We start from the raw sequence: 15,434 nt of genomic DNA, 5'->3' as shown, positions 1-15,434 counted from the left end.
CTTCATGTGCATGCCGCATGTAAGATTTTAGAATGCAGTGGCGTTTGTTCTGCTTGCGTCTGATTCGGGTCACGATCCACTCAATCAATCTACTGGCATCTGATCCATATGCACGTCCACTTTGGGGTCTATGAAGTTGATTGGTCTGCAGGCTCGTACCCTTGATTGAGTGGTGTAGATTGATATTGGACATGTGGTAGGCCTCTAGCAGTTCGGGTTATGTCCTCTATATCTGTACTAGTGTATGTGACGCAATGCCTAGAGCTTCTCGCTCTAAACCCTGTTGACAGACGACGGGAAAGGTGATGCCGAAAAGCGATGTCTTCTTCTCTCAAATCAAAGAACGAAGCCCTTGGTCTTTCCTTTAATCAAACCCAAACCAAGATCCACATTTGAATACAAAGCCAAACCCATAATACAATCCTATCATAAATCCATATACCTATACCCAACCCGATATATTCAAGCCATTATCTAAACCTAGACCGTGATCCAAACCTGTCCCAGGTTATCCAAATCCAATATTGTCCTTCCACAGGTACATTCTCAAGCATATCAATGGATTCAAGGGTCTGTCGTTCGGAGCTGACGGATTTGGTTCCTCAAGGGCGACCCCTTGGGTGGATGACGCAAAAGCGCAAGCGGGAGAAATATGGTTTTGGACTTGGGTTTCATTTATTGGTTTCTTTTATTTGGGTACAGATCAAGAATCGACTTCTAGTCTATATAAAGATGTTGAGGCCTCAGTCGAATGCAAACTGTAACTCCAATGGAGCCGGACGTCAGCATCGAGGGCGGGTGTATGATCCGGGTGGCGGTGCTGCCAATCGGCCTCGTGCCGAAGGCGCGACTCCGTGATTATGCGGCAATGCTCTCTCGCCACCAGCGCGTGGAGCTCTCGGCCATCAGCTCATTCTACACAGAGCACCAGAAGAGCCCCTTCACTCACCAGCCCTGGGATTCCGGCAGCCTCCGCTTCCGCTTCCTCCTTGGCGGAACCCAGACCAGCCCTTGGGACGACTTTCAGTCTTGCCGCAAGATCCTCGCTGTTATCGGCCTCTGCCACCTTCCTTCCCTTCCCGACCTCGACGTCGTGGCCGACCAGTTTGCTTCCGCCTCCCGCCCCTACTCCTCCTCTCTCGTCCAGCGCTGCTTCGCCTTCTGCCCCAACGACGCCCAGGTTGATTTTCCTCTTCTTCTCGTTTATGTATTTTCTTATTGGTGAAATTGGATTGAACGGATCACAGGACTTTAGGGAGTAGTTATGATCTGGTGGAATGGGAGATTCTTGAATTGGTGGGGGAGGTAAAATTGGTGGCCTAGGGTTTGGAAGGAGTCCTGCTAGCAGGATGAGCTCGCTATATGATTCCTTTGACGTTATTAGAACTCGGAATATGCATTGCGTCTTTTTGTTTCACAATAGGAGAAATATTTCTGAGAAGTGGTAAAAACCGTGTATCCAATCCTAGTAAGTGACTGGTATCAATTTCGTTCGTCGCTTTCGCGGAGGATTAAGTTGAACGGAAGATTTACATTGTATGATACATGTAGCTGTTAGCGCATCTAAAACGAAAAAATAAAAACAATGCAATCGGCATTACCGTCGAGGATTTATATTTGGGGTTGGTCGCTTGTTATTCTGCTCCTTATCTTTGTTAAATATTTGTATGCACGTTTCAGCATTTCAAATTTCTCTGCAAGTATTACTGAAATTCCTGAAGACCATGATAAGCTTCCAGGTTACCATTGTCCCAAGATTCTTGTTAGCTGAATCTTGGCCTTTCTTTCCACTTTATGATGGGTTGGTGATGAATTTTTCGACTTGTTGGCAGACTCGATCTGTTGACTGCTTTTCTATCTCTCTCGCTCTCCCTTTTTCTTCCCTATATATGAAGGTAATCATCCTCTGGCATCAACTTATGACCTTGATTGTACCTTGCAGATTATGTTCCCTTCTACAATTTGGTTATCATTTTGTGGCCCTTCAATGTCCTCAGGCCTTAGGTTCTCACACTATCTCCTGAAACCTATATATACACATACCTTTTGGTTATGATAAAGTGGTGTGGGATACATTGCAAGGAAACATAGAGATTGAGTGTTACCAATTAAGTTAGCTGCACATGTGCATGCCATCATTTCGTGATGTCTCAATCTGCTTATCTGGTCCATGTGTTTCCTTCTCACAGTTCTTTGTTATCCTTTTCTTCTAACAGTTGGAGGATGGTAGTAAAAGGGGAGGCAGCATAGTGTTGTTCCCACCTTCTGATCGGCACACTCAAGAGTTTCACTTGCAGACGATGATGCAAGATATTGCTGCCTCGCTATTGATGGAATTTGAAAAATGGGTTCTTCGTGCAGAATCTGCTGGAACCATTGTGAAGACACCTCTAGATTCTCAAGCTAGCCTGATCTCAGAGGAGGTTTATGTCTTTACTCGATTCTTGGACAATCACTCCTGAATTAAGTCCTTAATAAAACTGATATTCCACATTTTTTCAACCCTTGCTGCGAATAACAAGGTTGATGCTGTTTATTTTTCTTGACTTGTGACGGGAGCACATCTAGAGAAGGATGCTAGAGTGTTTGTGGTTGAACCAAGAGGTCTCTTAAAGTCTTCATTTTTCTTCTCATAAGAGTTGTTTCACAAAGACTTGCCATTTATCGGTAATAAAGAAATGGAAACAAGCACACTTGGCAAATGTAGTAAAATAGAGGAATATGTGCTGCATTTAGCATGGATGTGTTACTTTCCTGAAAAAAGATTTATTGGTTGTATCCTAATTGGTTCATCCATGGTGCCATGATTTACTTCGTGGGCCAGTAACAAGGTTGATGAAGTGAATAAACCGGTTTGTCCAAACTCAATAAATCGGCTTGATAGAAACTTAGTCTTTAGTCATAAGATGAATATATTTTTTGTCTTAAAGGGATTTGGCCAGATTGGTAATTTAATATCATATCTTGGAATGATTGAAGGTGATAAAGGCTAAAAAAAGGCGGCTTGGGCGAGCTCAAAAGACAGTAGGGGATTACTGCCTGTTGGCTGGCTCTCCAGTTGATGCAAATGCACACTACTCTACTGCAATTGAACTTGCAAGGTTGACAGGGGATGTTTTTTGGCATGCTGGTGCTGTGGAGGGCAGTGTATGTGCCTTGTTGGTAAGTTGCTCGCCTAATATATGAAGCAGTTTGCTTGCAAAGAGTTAGTTCTTTACATTCAGAAAAAATAATTCACTTAATAGTTTATTTCTACATAGTCTGAGGCTGCTAACATAAATTTGAAGGTTTATTGCTGGTGCACTTCTCTTTGTAACTGATGTTGCTTTTGCTATGTAGATAGATCGGATGGGCCAAAAGGATCAAGTCCTAGAGGATGAGGTGAAATACCGTTATTATGATGTGATCCAACTTTACAGAAGATCCTTTATACAAGATAATGCCCAAAGGTTTTATTATAATCTGTTCTCTTTATCCTATAAATTTTTCTTTGTTTTATGAACTTGTTGATAGTATGTTCTGTTTTGGTAGAAAAAGAAAAAAAGATCCTTTTGGTAAAACTGGAGTTGATTGTCTAGGTCTATTTACAAACCTACTCATAATAAAAAAAAAATCAACACTCCTGGGTTTCCATCTTTCTAGGAAATTTGGAACTTTCATGCCAAAAAATGATCATATCTCCAATTGGCACCCCTCATTTTGTGATATAAAAATATTTCTCTTGCCATGCCCTTAGTGAACGAGGCAAATGTCAATTTTTGTTAGTGTAATTCCTAGATGTAGTTTGGCCAAGAATGTCTTACTTATCCCACCAAATGTTTTCTCATAGCAAATATTTTTTTTTATTGAACTATTTTAATGTTGAAATTAATATGGAAATATTTTTTTTTGTGGGCATTGGGATGAATATTTGGTCATCCGACTAAAAGTCAAACCTTATAGTTGTTATTTTAATGCTGATGCTTTTGGCTGTTTTAAATAATACATGAAATTTTCAGTGGCTTGTCTCCTCAGAGAAAATGATTTTTTGTTTTCTCTTTATGAAGCACTTTTCATTTGGAAGTATGTTTTTTGTAGGTATTGGAGTGAATGTTTTTTCATCCTATTCATAGTTTAAAACTTTGTATTTTTTTTAGGTGGATTTGGCAATTGTATTTGGTGCATTAAATTTCCGTTTTGTAGAGGGAGAGATAGAGTGACTTTATCTGGTGCCGCGTCAACCTGTGTCTGTTACAATCCTTTTTCAGACTAATTTGATCTTTACGTCTTCCATAAAGGTTCAGTTGGTCTCAGCTGTACATGCAGGCACAGGAGTTGATTACTTGATTTTTTTTACTGGGGCATTAGTATGTTTGCCTATTATAGCTTCTGATGTTATTATGTAAATTAACTTGTCATTTTTGTTGCAGAGTTTCAACTGTTAGCTTTGAATTGGAGGCTACACTAAAATTGGCTAGGTTTCTTTGCCGGTAAGATACAAGGCCATTATTCAGAAGCATCCTGATTGAATGAGGCGACTGTTAGCTGACAATTTTTTCCTTAAGGTGTTAAAAAAGCGTATTTTTTCGATCTTTGCTTGATCATGGCTATTATAATCAAAATTCTTACTTTAGGGACATAACTTTTCCTTTACGTACACAATTTAAATTTGGCTGTTGGGTTTGCATGTCAGTGTTAAAGCATTTAATTTAGGTGCCTTATAGGAAGTTTCATACATTTGATAGCCACTATATGGCCAAATTTTGAACCTTTTATGCAATATCTTGAGAATTCCATCTGGAAGAAAAGGAACTTCCTTTTTCCTTTTCCTTTTTTACAAAATTCTAATTAACCACATGATTTAATTTGTCAGGCGAGAATTGGCGAAAGAAGTTGTTGACTTGTTAACAAATGCTGCTGATGGTGCAAAATCGCTAATTGATGCAAGCGATCGTTTAATCTTGTATGTTGAGATAGCACGTTTATTTGGAACCCTTGGCTATGCTCGCAAAGCTGCATTTTTCTCGAGACAGGTTGCTCAGTTGTATTTGCAGCAAGACAATTCTTTGGCTGCTAGTAGTGCTTTACAAGTGTTGGCAATGACATCAAAAGCATATCGTGTGCAAAGTAAAGGATCCAGCTCAGTATATTCTCATTCATCTTCAAAGGCATGTTTCTACCTTTACATATGTTATCTAATTAAGTCTCATTTGTTCTTGGGGGACCTGGTCTTTGGTTTATCTGCTGTTGTATACATAACATGCATTTCATATACTGTTGTTTTATAACCTTTCCGAATGTTTTAGCAGCAGTCCTCTTATTAACATAGTGCAGTTCATCGCTGAACCGTGTATTAGCTGTTGGATGTGCACAGCAGCTAGAACCAATCACAAAATAAAGTTGGGCAATCTGCTTTGGTAGTTGGTCATATTATAATTATGTGAGTAGCAACCAATATGTTGGCTTATTTACAACATTCCCTCTAGTCACAATTAAGATCATCAGGATAAGGAGCTGTTTTGGGGAGCGAAGTTGTTTGAATTGAATGGGGGCTATCACATTTTATGGATCAATAACCATCAATTTTCAAGGTTGTAAAAATTAGTCACGATTTGCTTTTGAACTTTTATCCCATACTTCTTGTCTATATTTACATTTTTTTCTGATAGAAGCGCTGAATTATGGGTGAAAGCCTAAATTTCCCCATGTTAAGGACTGAGGTCTTAGAAGTCTCCAATTTTTTTTCCCTTTTTTTGGGTCATTGAGAAAAAGTCATAGGTTGGGAATTTTTATTTTTCACAACCATAGCAGTGTGCAATAATGGGTTTGATTATCATGTTGACTTGTGTGTTAGTCATTCCTCAAAGGTAAAAGAGCTACAGTCTTGCAATTCTGAAAGTGGAAGGAACCATTCTCAATCAGTAGTTGCATTGTTCGAATCACACTGGAGTACCATCCAAATGGTTGTTCTTAGAGAGATATTGCTGTCTTCTGTTCGTGCTGGCGATCCTCTTGCTGCATGGAGTGCAGCAGCTCGCCTTCTTAGATCTTATTATCCCCTTATCACTCCTGCTGGCCAAAGTGGCCTTGCTAGTGCACTTGCAAATTCAGCAGAGAGAATCCCCTCAGGAACTCGGTGTGCTGATCCTGCTCTTCCATTTATCAGGTACATCTTTCTTGAATTTATATTAGCAAAATGGAATTAGATAAACTATAGAAAAGACTGTTCTTCATTGAAAAGGAACACTTTTTTTTTTATTTTACAAAAGTGTTTCTATAGTTTCTGATCATATTAAAAAGTTTTTTGAAAATGAAAATGTTTACTCTCATTCTTTTTGAGAAGCACTATAGCTGCATTTCTAAACACACCATGACATAATTCATGTTTTTTTTTTCTGTATTCTTTTCAAGAAATATAACAATATTTGTGAAATAGGTCAAAGAAATGTTAACATTTGACACCTAGCCAAAACAATCACTATAGAAGTTTGAGAAGGACTACCTGCTTACTAAATATCCAGAGAGTATTTTTTATGTCCCTATATGTATTCTACAGTTTATTTCCAGTTTGAGCTTGATCAATGTTAATGATTCGGGTAGTTTTTAAGTGTGTGATAAATTGTTTTTATTCCTGGTGCATTACAATAATCCTGCTAAGTGGCTTTGATAATTTTCAGTGCATAACATTGTCTCTTTTCCTGATAGTGTTGTATTAATTAGCGGTCTGATATTCAAAATATATTCATAATGTGGCGTAACATCGTCATTCTGTAAAGTTCTTGGTGGATGCCTCTGTACAAGTGTTATGTTTAGCATAAAATGTCAATATTCACATTCCTCTTTTATGGGCTCTACCATTTCTTAGGTTACATTCCTTTCCATTACATCCTTCACAAATGGATATTGTAAAGAGAAATCCAGCAAAAGAGGAATGGTGGATGGGATCTGCTCCTACTGGTCCTTTTATCTACACACCTTTCAGCAAAGGAGAGCCAAGTGATGGAAATAAGCAGGAGCTGACTTGGATAGTTGGGGAACCAGTTCAAGTTTTGGTGGAGTTGGCAAATCCGTGTGCTTTTGACTTAACTGTTGATAGCATATACCTTTCAGTTCACTCTGGAAATTTCAATGCTTTCCCCACGAGTGTTTGTCTTGCCCCTAACTCAGCCAAGACTATATCATTATCTGGTGTTCCAACTTCAGTTGGTCCATTGACAGTTCCAGGATGCATAGTACATTGTTTTGGTGTAATAACTGAGCACCTTTTCAAAGATGTTGAGAACTTGTTACTTGGAGCCACACAGGGCCTGGTACTTTCAGATCCTTTTCGCAGCTGTGGATCATCAAAGTTCCGGAAAATTTTGACACCAAATATTTCTGTGCTACCTCCCTTGCCACTACTTGGCTCTCATGTTGTTGGAGGTGGCGATGCTGCCATGTTGTATGAAGGTGAAATTCGTGATGTTTCTATAAACATAGCAAATGCTGGGACTGTTCCTGTTGAAGAGGCACATATCTCTTTCTCTGGTAGAAATCAAGATTCTATTTTGTCAGTTGCACGTGAAATTCTAAAGTCTGCTCTCCCTCTGAAGCCTGGTGCAGAAGTCACAATTCCTGTGACAATAAAAGCTTGGCAACTTAGTTTACTGGATTCTGATAACGTTATCAACAGAAATACATCTGGAAGCAGTGGGAGAATTTCCAAAGAAGGAAGTAGTCCCCTGTTAATTATTCATTATGCAGGTACTAACTCATTATTTTGTGTTAGATCATTTTCAATTATGTGAAAACTGCATGAGCTTCACTTTCCTCACAAATTACATTCTGTTGTTTCTTAGTTTGAAAGGTCTTTGAATTTTAAGTCTTCAGCCATTTTTTCTTGATAATTGTTAGTTTTATTTGGTTTTTCCTGAACTTTCTTTCTCATTTTGAGGAATTAAAAATTTTTGTGACCTTTATGTATCACCCAAATATGCGTCGTCCACCTGTTGCTATTTGGTATTTTCTTGGTTATCTATGCAATGTTTTTTCTTACTATCATTTTTAGCTGCTTGTGCGTGCTACTAGATATGCATGATTGTTCTTTGTTACCAAATTATTTCCATTTTTAGGCTGCAAGCAAATTCTGGTATCATTTATGCTTTCTTTTGACTGTCATTTTTTATTCACTCATCACATCAATCTGTCAATTTTTTCCTAGAGTATGCATTAATAGGTCAATTTGATTTTCCTGTGATCATTGTTTCAGAGCTCGTTTCTCCTTTCAATTTTCTGATTTTTGCTACCTATATTTCAGGACCACGAGAAGCTGTAGATGTAGGTCCAAACAGTGAGCATGTCCTTCCTCCTGGTAGACGCCTTGTTGTTCCACTAAATATATGTGTTTTACAAGGATTATGTCTTGTTAAGGCTCGTTTACTGTCTATGGAAATTCCTGCTCGTGTAACAGAAACAATTCCTGCACCTTCTCAGGAAGAGCAAGTCAATGATGGTAATGAGTCAAGAGGTAGAACTGGCAGCTTGGTCAAGATTGATCCCTATAGGGGAAGCTGGGGTCTTCGTCTTCTTGAGCTTGAGTTGTCTAATCCAACAGATGTTGTGTTTGATGTCAGTGTGTGTGTCCAGCTAGAAGGACACAAAGGGAGCATGAATGGGCGAGCCTTGGAGTTAAATGACAATGAAAATGCTGACTTTGATTATCATAGGACTCGAATAGACAGGGATTACTCAGCCCGGGTGCTAATACCACTTGAACATTTCAAACTACCTGTTCTGGATGGATCATTTTTTGGAAAACAGCCTCGTCAAGGAGAGGGCAACAGGAGTCCAGCAATTACAGAAAAGCATATGAAAGCTGAGCTAAATGCATCTATCAAGAACCTAACTTCAAGAATAAAAGTGAGATGGCATTCTGGACGGAATAGTTTTGGAGAAATGAACATTAAAGATGCAATCCAGGCAGCATTGCAGACTTCTGTTATGGATATCTTGCTACCTGACCCTTTGACATTTGGTTTTCGGATTTCTGCCAAAGAACGTTTCTTTGCTGATATTGATGACCACAGTCCTGTTGGCAATTCTGTGGAGACCATCATTACAAGTAATGCAAGTCCCAAAAGTTCCATATTGACGCATCGTATGACTCCTATGGAACTTCTTGTTCGCAATAACACAAAGGAGGTCATCAATATGAAACTCAGCATCAGTTGCAGAGATGTAGCTGGAGCAAATTGCTTTGAGGGAAACAAGATAACGGTCCTTTGGGCTGGTATGTATTTTTGCTGTAGGAGAAAATATCATGCTTTCTTTTCAGGACTTTTGTGTAAAAGGTGGAGATAAGTTGCTTGAAAGAGCTTTGGCTTGGATCAAGCTCACCCATTTAGTAAGTGGGCTAGGGCTTGACGGTTTGTCATGAAATTAATTCATATTACAATTTATGGTATTTTGAAAGATTATGCCTTTACTGTATTTGCCGTATTTCTCTAGCAACTATTATGATATATGTATCAGAATTTTAGATCCAGCCTGTTGAGAAATTGGTAGATGCCAGACCACTACAAAGGGTGTGACCATTAAAGTGTTTTTTGTGCAATCATGTGATCTTAAGAATGATTTGATGGAAAACATATACTAAGTTAATTATTCATGAGCTTAATATTTTTTTTATAATAATAAAAAATGGACGGCTCTTATAAGATCAAAATTTTAATGTTAAAAAAATAATATTTTCATAAACAACCTGACTTGAAACATGTTTTATGTTAAATTAGTCTTTGTAAATGCGTTAGGATTTTTTGAAAAATATTTCAATAAAAAAATTAAAAGGGTATATATTTTGTCCTGGATGAAGTGGTCTGGGATTTACCAATTTCTTTGGCCTATTATATCAGCAGAATATCTTGAAATTTTCAAATATGTTAAATAGATAACGTATAGTATTTTGAAAATGTTAAATATCTTGCGTTTTTCAAGTCAACCTCTTTTATATGACTTATGTTTTTCTGTTTCTTTTGTTTTTATATCTAACTTTTTATATTTAATGTCTAAAAATAAATAAATTATTTTGCCATAATTTGTGTGTTGTTCTATTTCTAAAATTTTTAAGATGTTTCTGGGAGAACCATACTTTCACAAAAAAAAATATCATATGCAAATTGTGTCAAGAATATGTGACGAGTGATATTGGTGAATGTGATTTCTATCTTTAATGTGTGGGGCATCAGGTAGGTCAAACTAAATTATATCCACAGTGAATTTGGCGAAGATTCGCTTTGAGCTTGACCTTGATTGTTTTCAATTTTCTTTCTCATTTATGTTGATGTTTTCTTGGATTCATTCTCTTTCGTTATTTTTATGTATTGGACTTGAGGGATATGTAGATGAAAAGGAACTGTCAATCCACAGATTGGAATTCTCCTTGGTTTTGTTTTTGGGATAGGCTACACAACTACTACTAGGAAAACTATTCCTCTTTTGGATAGGCTACAGTATTACTATTTGGAACCTTTTCATTACCTTTGCCTGCTTCCAAAAGAGTTGCTTAGATGAACAGGTTGTTGATATCTTCCATTGACCAGCCAAGGAATGTGCTTGTCATGGTCTGTTCTTGTGTCGTGCTTTCTCTATTTGATGCTAACTTTTTTCTCTCGTGTTTCCTTGTTATGCTTCAAGGTGTGTTGTCCGCAATCTGCTTGGAGGTTCCCCCACTTCAAGAGATAGCTCATTCATTTTCCTTGTATTTCCTCGTGCCTGGTGAGTACACGTTACTGGGTGCTGCTGTAATTGATGAAACGAACGAGATCCTCAGAGCACGTGCCAGGACGGACTCGCCTGATGAACCCATATTCTGTAGCGGTGCACCATTCCATGTGCGCGTTGGCGGGACAACCTAAAGCAGTTAGGGACCTCCGCTCTTGTGCTTTCCATTTGTTAAACCCTTAATTTCTCTCCTTCCTCCTCCTTTTTGATGTTGTAAAAGCCAGTGCTTCCCATGGCACCAATTGTATGATTCATTTAGAGGTATCCTTTTCTTTCACAATTCTTTTCCTCCTTTTTTTTAGTGTAAGTTCTTTGTAAGATATAGGTTTTTCATAAGCTGGACGCTGATTGTACACGAATATATGAGGATGAAAATTGAAAAAAACGGCCCTTATATTTTCCATCTGGATTGGAGATGCAATCCATACAGTTGCTATTTTCATCATCTGTAACATCTGGCATGATTGGAAGCAATAGGCTTGAACTTGTGACTATTTTTAGAACACTGTGTATGTTTATCTTGAAGACAACACATTCTTCCGAGGCACATTTCTCAATTTCTCAATATGGCGCTACATTTGTGGTGACAATTGTTCAATAAAGGTGTACCTTGCCATTGCGTCTTAGGTTGAAACCTTTGCTCTAGTTGAAGTGGGCCTACAAGAGTGAACAGCCAATTTATGGCCTCGTAGAATTACAAAATATTATATTCACCAAAATCAATAAAAGAAGACGAACTTTAAACACAAGAGACCTGTTTGGTGATTGATTGTCACACTGAACCTTTTCTCATACGAAACGCTCAGAAACATAAGGCTGCGTTTGGATGCATCCCTTGAAAAAACTGGTTTTGTGAAAACCTGGTTTCGAGAAAACCAGGCTTTTTAATGTTTTTAAAACCTGGTTACTAACTTACTGGTTGGCTAGGATGTCAAAAAACCTGGTTTTTCTTTGGATGACCAAAAAATGGTTTTTGGTGTTGAATTTAAAAACGTATGTCAGCTGAAGAATGGGTAGCTTAAAGTTAGTTTGTTTGTTTTTTAAAATTGTACACCACTTTGGGTTTAAGCCATTCTGATAACAGAAAGTAGGCATTTGTAAATCAGCCAGTAACATGTAAACTTGTTCTACAAAGTACTAAAACTTACAATCCTAGGAAAGTATACTAAAATTTCAATCCTCCGGTATAATTAAAATCAAAATTAAAATTCAATTCCACTAACATCAATTCGCTTGACCACAGTAGAAAGAACAGCCATCATAATAGGACCTGCAACAAGTTAACTGGGGATGCCATGTTTCTACTTGAACAGTTCTAGGGTTTAACTAACCCCTGTGCAACAATAGAGAACCAAAAATAAAATGTATTACCAAGACTGTTGCAATCTGATCATATAACCAAACTTTTGTTGCATCTTTAATATAAAGCCGGTAATCATAAAGCACACCAATTTGCTAGAAATGCAGTATGAAGAACTACCAACTAGGTGTGGTCAGCTCTGCTGAGAAACTAGGCTGCAAAACGGGTATTAGATCAAAAGAAAGAAGAAAGAAAATCATAAAAGCAACCGCGGGTTTTCTGAGAACTATTGCTTTCAAAGTCTTGCAATATATGCTTTAGAAAAATGTCCCAAATCTACAGAGAACAATTGAGACGATCCTGTGTCCAATGTCGCAAAACAAGAATGACTTTAGGGACTTCATGAAGAAGATGCCTTACATACAAGCTATGGATAATATTCAACACAAAAGAAGTGACTGGTGCACTTGTACCACAAGGAAAGAGGGTCTTAAGTGCAAGTTGAAGTGCATGAAGATATCGCTACCTGGCTTTAGATCATGGGAAAGAAAAAAAGGAAAGGGGGTTTTGGCTCTTTGTGTGAAAGAGAAATTAACACGAAGTAAAGCGGGGAAGGTATGAAACATAGCATAATAACATCATCATCCCACCAAGGAGAAAGGAAAATTTCGTGTCCAATTGATACCCTATTTTACAAGGTTGTCTTTCAGTTTTCTATCTTAGTTATTCGATTAAATTTGGACGTTTACTTAAACCACATACCAGAAATATTTTTTCAGAATTTCTTTCTTATCTCTCTCTTGTTTGAGAAGAAAATACTAAAAGTTTCTAACACGGAAATTGGAATCAAGAGCTCTCATGTTTCGTGCGCAGCTGCAATTTCTGACTAAGATTTTTTTTTACGGACGTGCTTTTTCTTCCTTTTAAGTTGAGATAAACAGATATCTTCCAGTATATGCCGAGAGAATAAGAAACTCGTTATCTTATTCAACTAGATCTTAAGCCGGTCTACCAAGTAAGCCACAGAAACACTTGTGGGCATTTGACGATGAAAGGGTCTTTCCTGTTAATGTTTATGATTTCCGTTGTCTTCCTTAGAAATTTGCTCTTGAGAGAGGGAACATTTTGGGTTCTGATCACTGGGTTTCCTCCTTCGAACTGGAGTTCACGCCGTAGAGCCAGTCCCGTTAAAAGATGTCTGCAATCTGTGACGGATTTGTCTCTTTTCTTCTGTGTGGATAGCAAACGAGTCACAGTTGCTTGTTCTTCCACATCCTTACGGATGTAATATTTGTGGCGACTGTTTTTCTCGTCTAAATTCTTGCGTAAGCCATTGCTACTTGCAATTTGTTTCTATCGTTGACGAGAGCAGTATTATGGCACCTCCTTTTCCCGTCTTCGTCATCTCAACTGGCTGCAAAAAGCTTGAATAGTATATCCTGATATCCAGAATCTGAATACTTCCAGTAGAAAATATAACTTGATAAGGAGTATTTTACTGCTGATTATGTTGCAGTAGTTTTTTCATTTCCCCACCTAACGTTATTCTCTCTCTCTCTCTCTCATGGTGCGGCAACGGATGTAAGAACGACGCAGCACCTGACACCCGGTGGACAACGAGGACCATGGTTGATTATTTCACAATTATATAATTCACTTCCCCTGTTCATACTGATACTCTTCATGTCGTCCCGCAAGAGATTGCCAAGAACTTTTGCAACTACAGTGGTGCCACCATGACGAATCCATTTCTGTACTTCCACATACGAGTACGACCATGACTAAAGGGAATCATCTTCTAAATTTAGGACATGCCTCCCCTGTTGAAAGCAAGAGACCCATTTTAAGCCCTTACAAAAGGTAATAAGGAGCCGATCTTTGCCAATCAAGAGCAAATGTTTGTGGGCTTTGCTTAGTGGCCTTTCTACTCTTCAGCTGTGAGAGAAAGTGAGTTCATTTGTTTTTTATCTTTAAAAGAAAGTTTTTCTTAGTGGGAACTAAGAGTATTTCGCTACCCATGATATTTGGCAAACAAAATTTTATATGTTCATATTTTTAAACATGTTAATTTTGCACTTATAAACTTTTGGAAAATATAATAGACCTTTGTGGAAAAAAAATATTTCCTACCCCCACCCTTGGCTGCTTAGCCCCGTTCAACCCGATAAAATTTTTTTTAATACATATCTTATTAATTTTTATATATAATTATAATATTTTATTATAATTAATTATCTTTATATATTACTTTATATCAAAATATATGTTTTTTAATTTAAAGAAGGTGCGCTTGGGGTCGAGTACGTGTCCGGTCTGTACCTCTTTGTCGAAGGATTCACTTTCATAACCGACAATGACAGGACAGCACTTTTGAAGTTTTTTCTTCTCCGTAGTATGGTAGATCAATGCAAAGGCGTTTTGCAAATATTTTTTCAAAAATTTAACCAACATGAAATATGCCACTCACTTATATATTTTATATTATCATGTCGCTTATTTTTTCCTTTTACGACGTTGTTAATGTTATTTTCTCCAGATCCTCTCATACAAATAAAATTTAAAAATTGTTCACAGTTATAAAGTTTAATTAAAAGAATAAAATAAAAAGTGGAACCTTTTTTAAATTCATGCAATTGACAAATTTTGTATTATCTTACGCGTATGAAACAAAACTTAGGAAAATAACATGCTTGCAGTCATGTCTTTTAATGTATCTAACGCCAATTTCTGCTTCCTTTCTCGATCTCGATTACAGGCAGCGGTGAATGTTTTATATTGTTATTTGTTTATTGTTTGAAGGCAAAAGGAGAAAGAAAAACTTCGGTTTTAATTGCTATTTTATTATACACGTATATGAGCGCAATAATCGATGCCTTACACGCAAGCCGAAGCAACGTCCCAACAGAAGAAGGAAAGCCGAATTGTCAAAATAGCTTCGCAGTCCCATTTCCTTCTCTTCCTGATAGTCGGCAGATCATTTTTTGGAGATGAATTCACAGCCCAAGTTGCAGAACGACGAAATGTTGAGGCTCATGGCTTCCTTGATGCTCGAATTCATGAGTTCATCGCTACCATCACCAAGATGCAGAAGAAGGATCACGGCTGCGGAGTTCGCCTCTCTGCTGCTGGGTGCGGCGTCGACGCTGATGTTTGTGGGATCCATGGCCTTCTTCATCGGGGTCTTGATGATGCCTTTTGTGGGCATGTTCTCCATGGTAGCACTCTCAGTTGGAGTCATGGCACACTTCGGTTTTTCGCGTTTGCGGTCCTTCTCCAGGTCCTGAACCCTCTCTGCCAATTGCTTTACATGCAGACCGATGGCGTAGAAATTCCTTCTCCTATTGTTCCTTTTTTGTCCTGATCCTCTTTGTTTTCTCTTCTGGGATCGTTCATGGTT

General features: G+C 38.0%; 1 protein-coding gene across 1 annotated transcript; it reads left to right on the top strand.

Moving 5' to 3' along the window:
* Positions 1 to 721: 721 nt before the first annotated feature.
* LOC116250256 (trafficking protein particle complex II-specific subunit 120 homolog) lies at positions 722 to 11,177 on the top strand. The gene is made up of 10 exons (XM_031623853.2): positions 722 to 1,180; positions 2,217 to 2,423; positions 2,980 to 3,162; positions 3,340 to 3,449; positions 4,410 to 4,469; positions 4,853 to 5,147; positions 5,847 to 6,145; positions 6,845 to 7,722; positions 8,276 to 9,247; positions 10,651 to 11,177. Exons 1-10 carry the CDS (start codon positions 752 to 754, stop codon positions 10,869 to 10,871), a joined length of 3,654 nt encoding a protein of 1,217 aa, XP_031479713.1. The 5' UTR covers positions 722 to 751; the 3' UTR covers positions 10,872 to 11,177.
* The last annotated feature ends 4,257 nt before the right edge of the window (positions 11,178 to 15,434 follow it).

The sequence above is a fragment of the Nymphaea colorata genome, chromosome 3 (assembly GCF_008831285.2).
Source record: "Nymphaea colorata isolate Beijing-Zhang1983 chromosome 3, ASM883128v2, whole genome shotgun sequence".
Lineage (NCBI taxonomy): Eukaryota > Viridiplantae > Streptophyta > Magnoliopsida > Nymphaeales > Nymphaeaceae > Nymphaea > Nymphaea colorata.
Note: the sequence above shows the minus strand (reverse complement) of the source record. Positions and strands in the feature narration are given on the sequence as shown.

Coding starts and splice junctions, on each gene's coding strand:
- LOC116250256 (XM_031623853.2), top strand. CDS start 752: ATGCAAACTGTAACTCCAATGGAGCCGGACGTCAGCATCGAGGGCGGG. Junction 1,181..2,216: donor TCTGCCCCAACGACGCCCAG/GTTGATTTTCCT, acceptor TTCTTCTAACAG/TTGGAGGATGGTAGTAAAAG. Junction 6,146..6,844: donor CCTGCTCTTCCATTTATCAG/GTACATCTTTCT, acceptor ACCATTTCTTAG/GTTACATTCCTTTCCATTAC.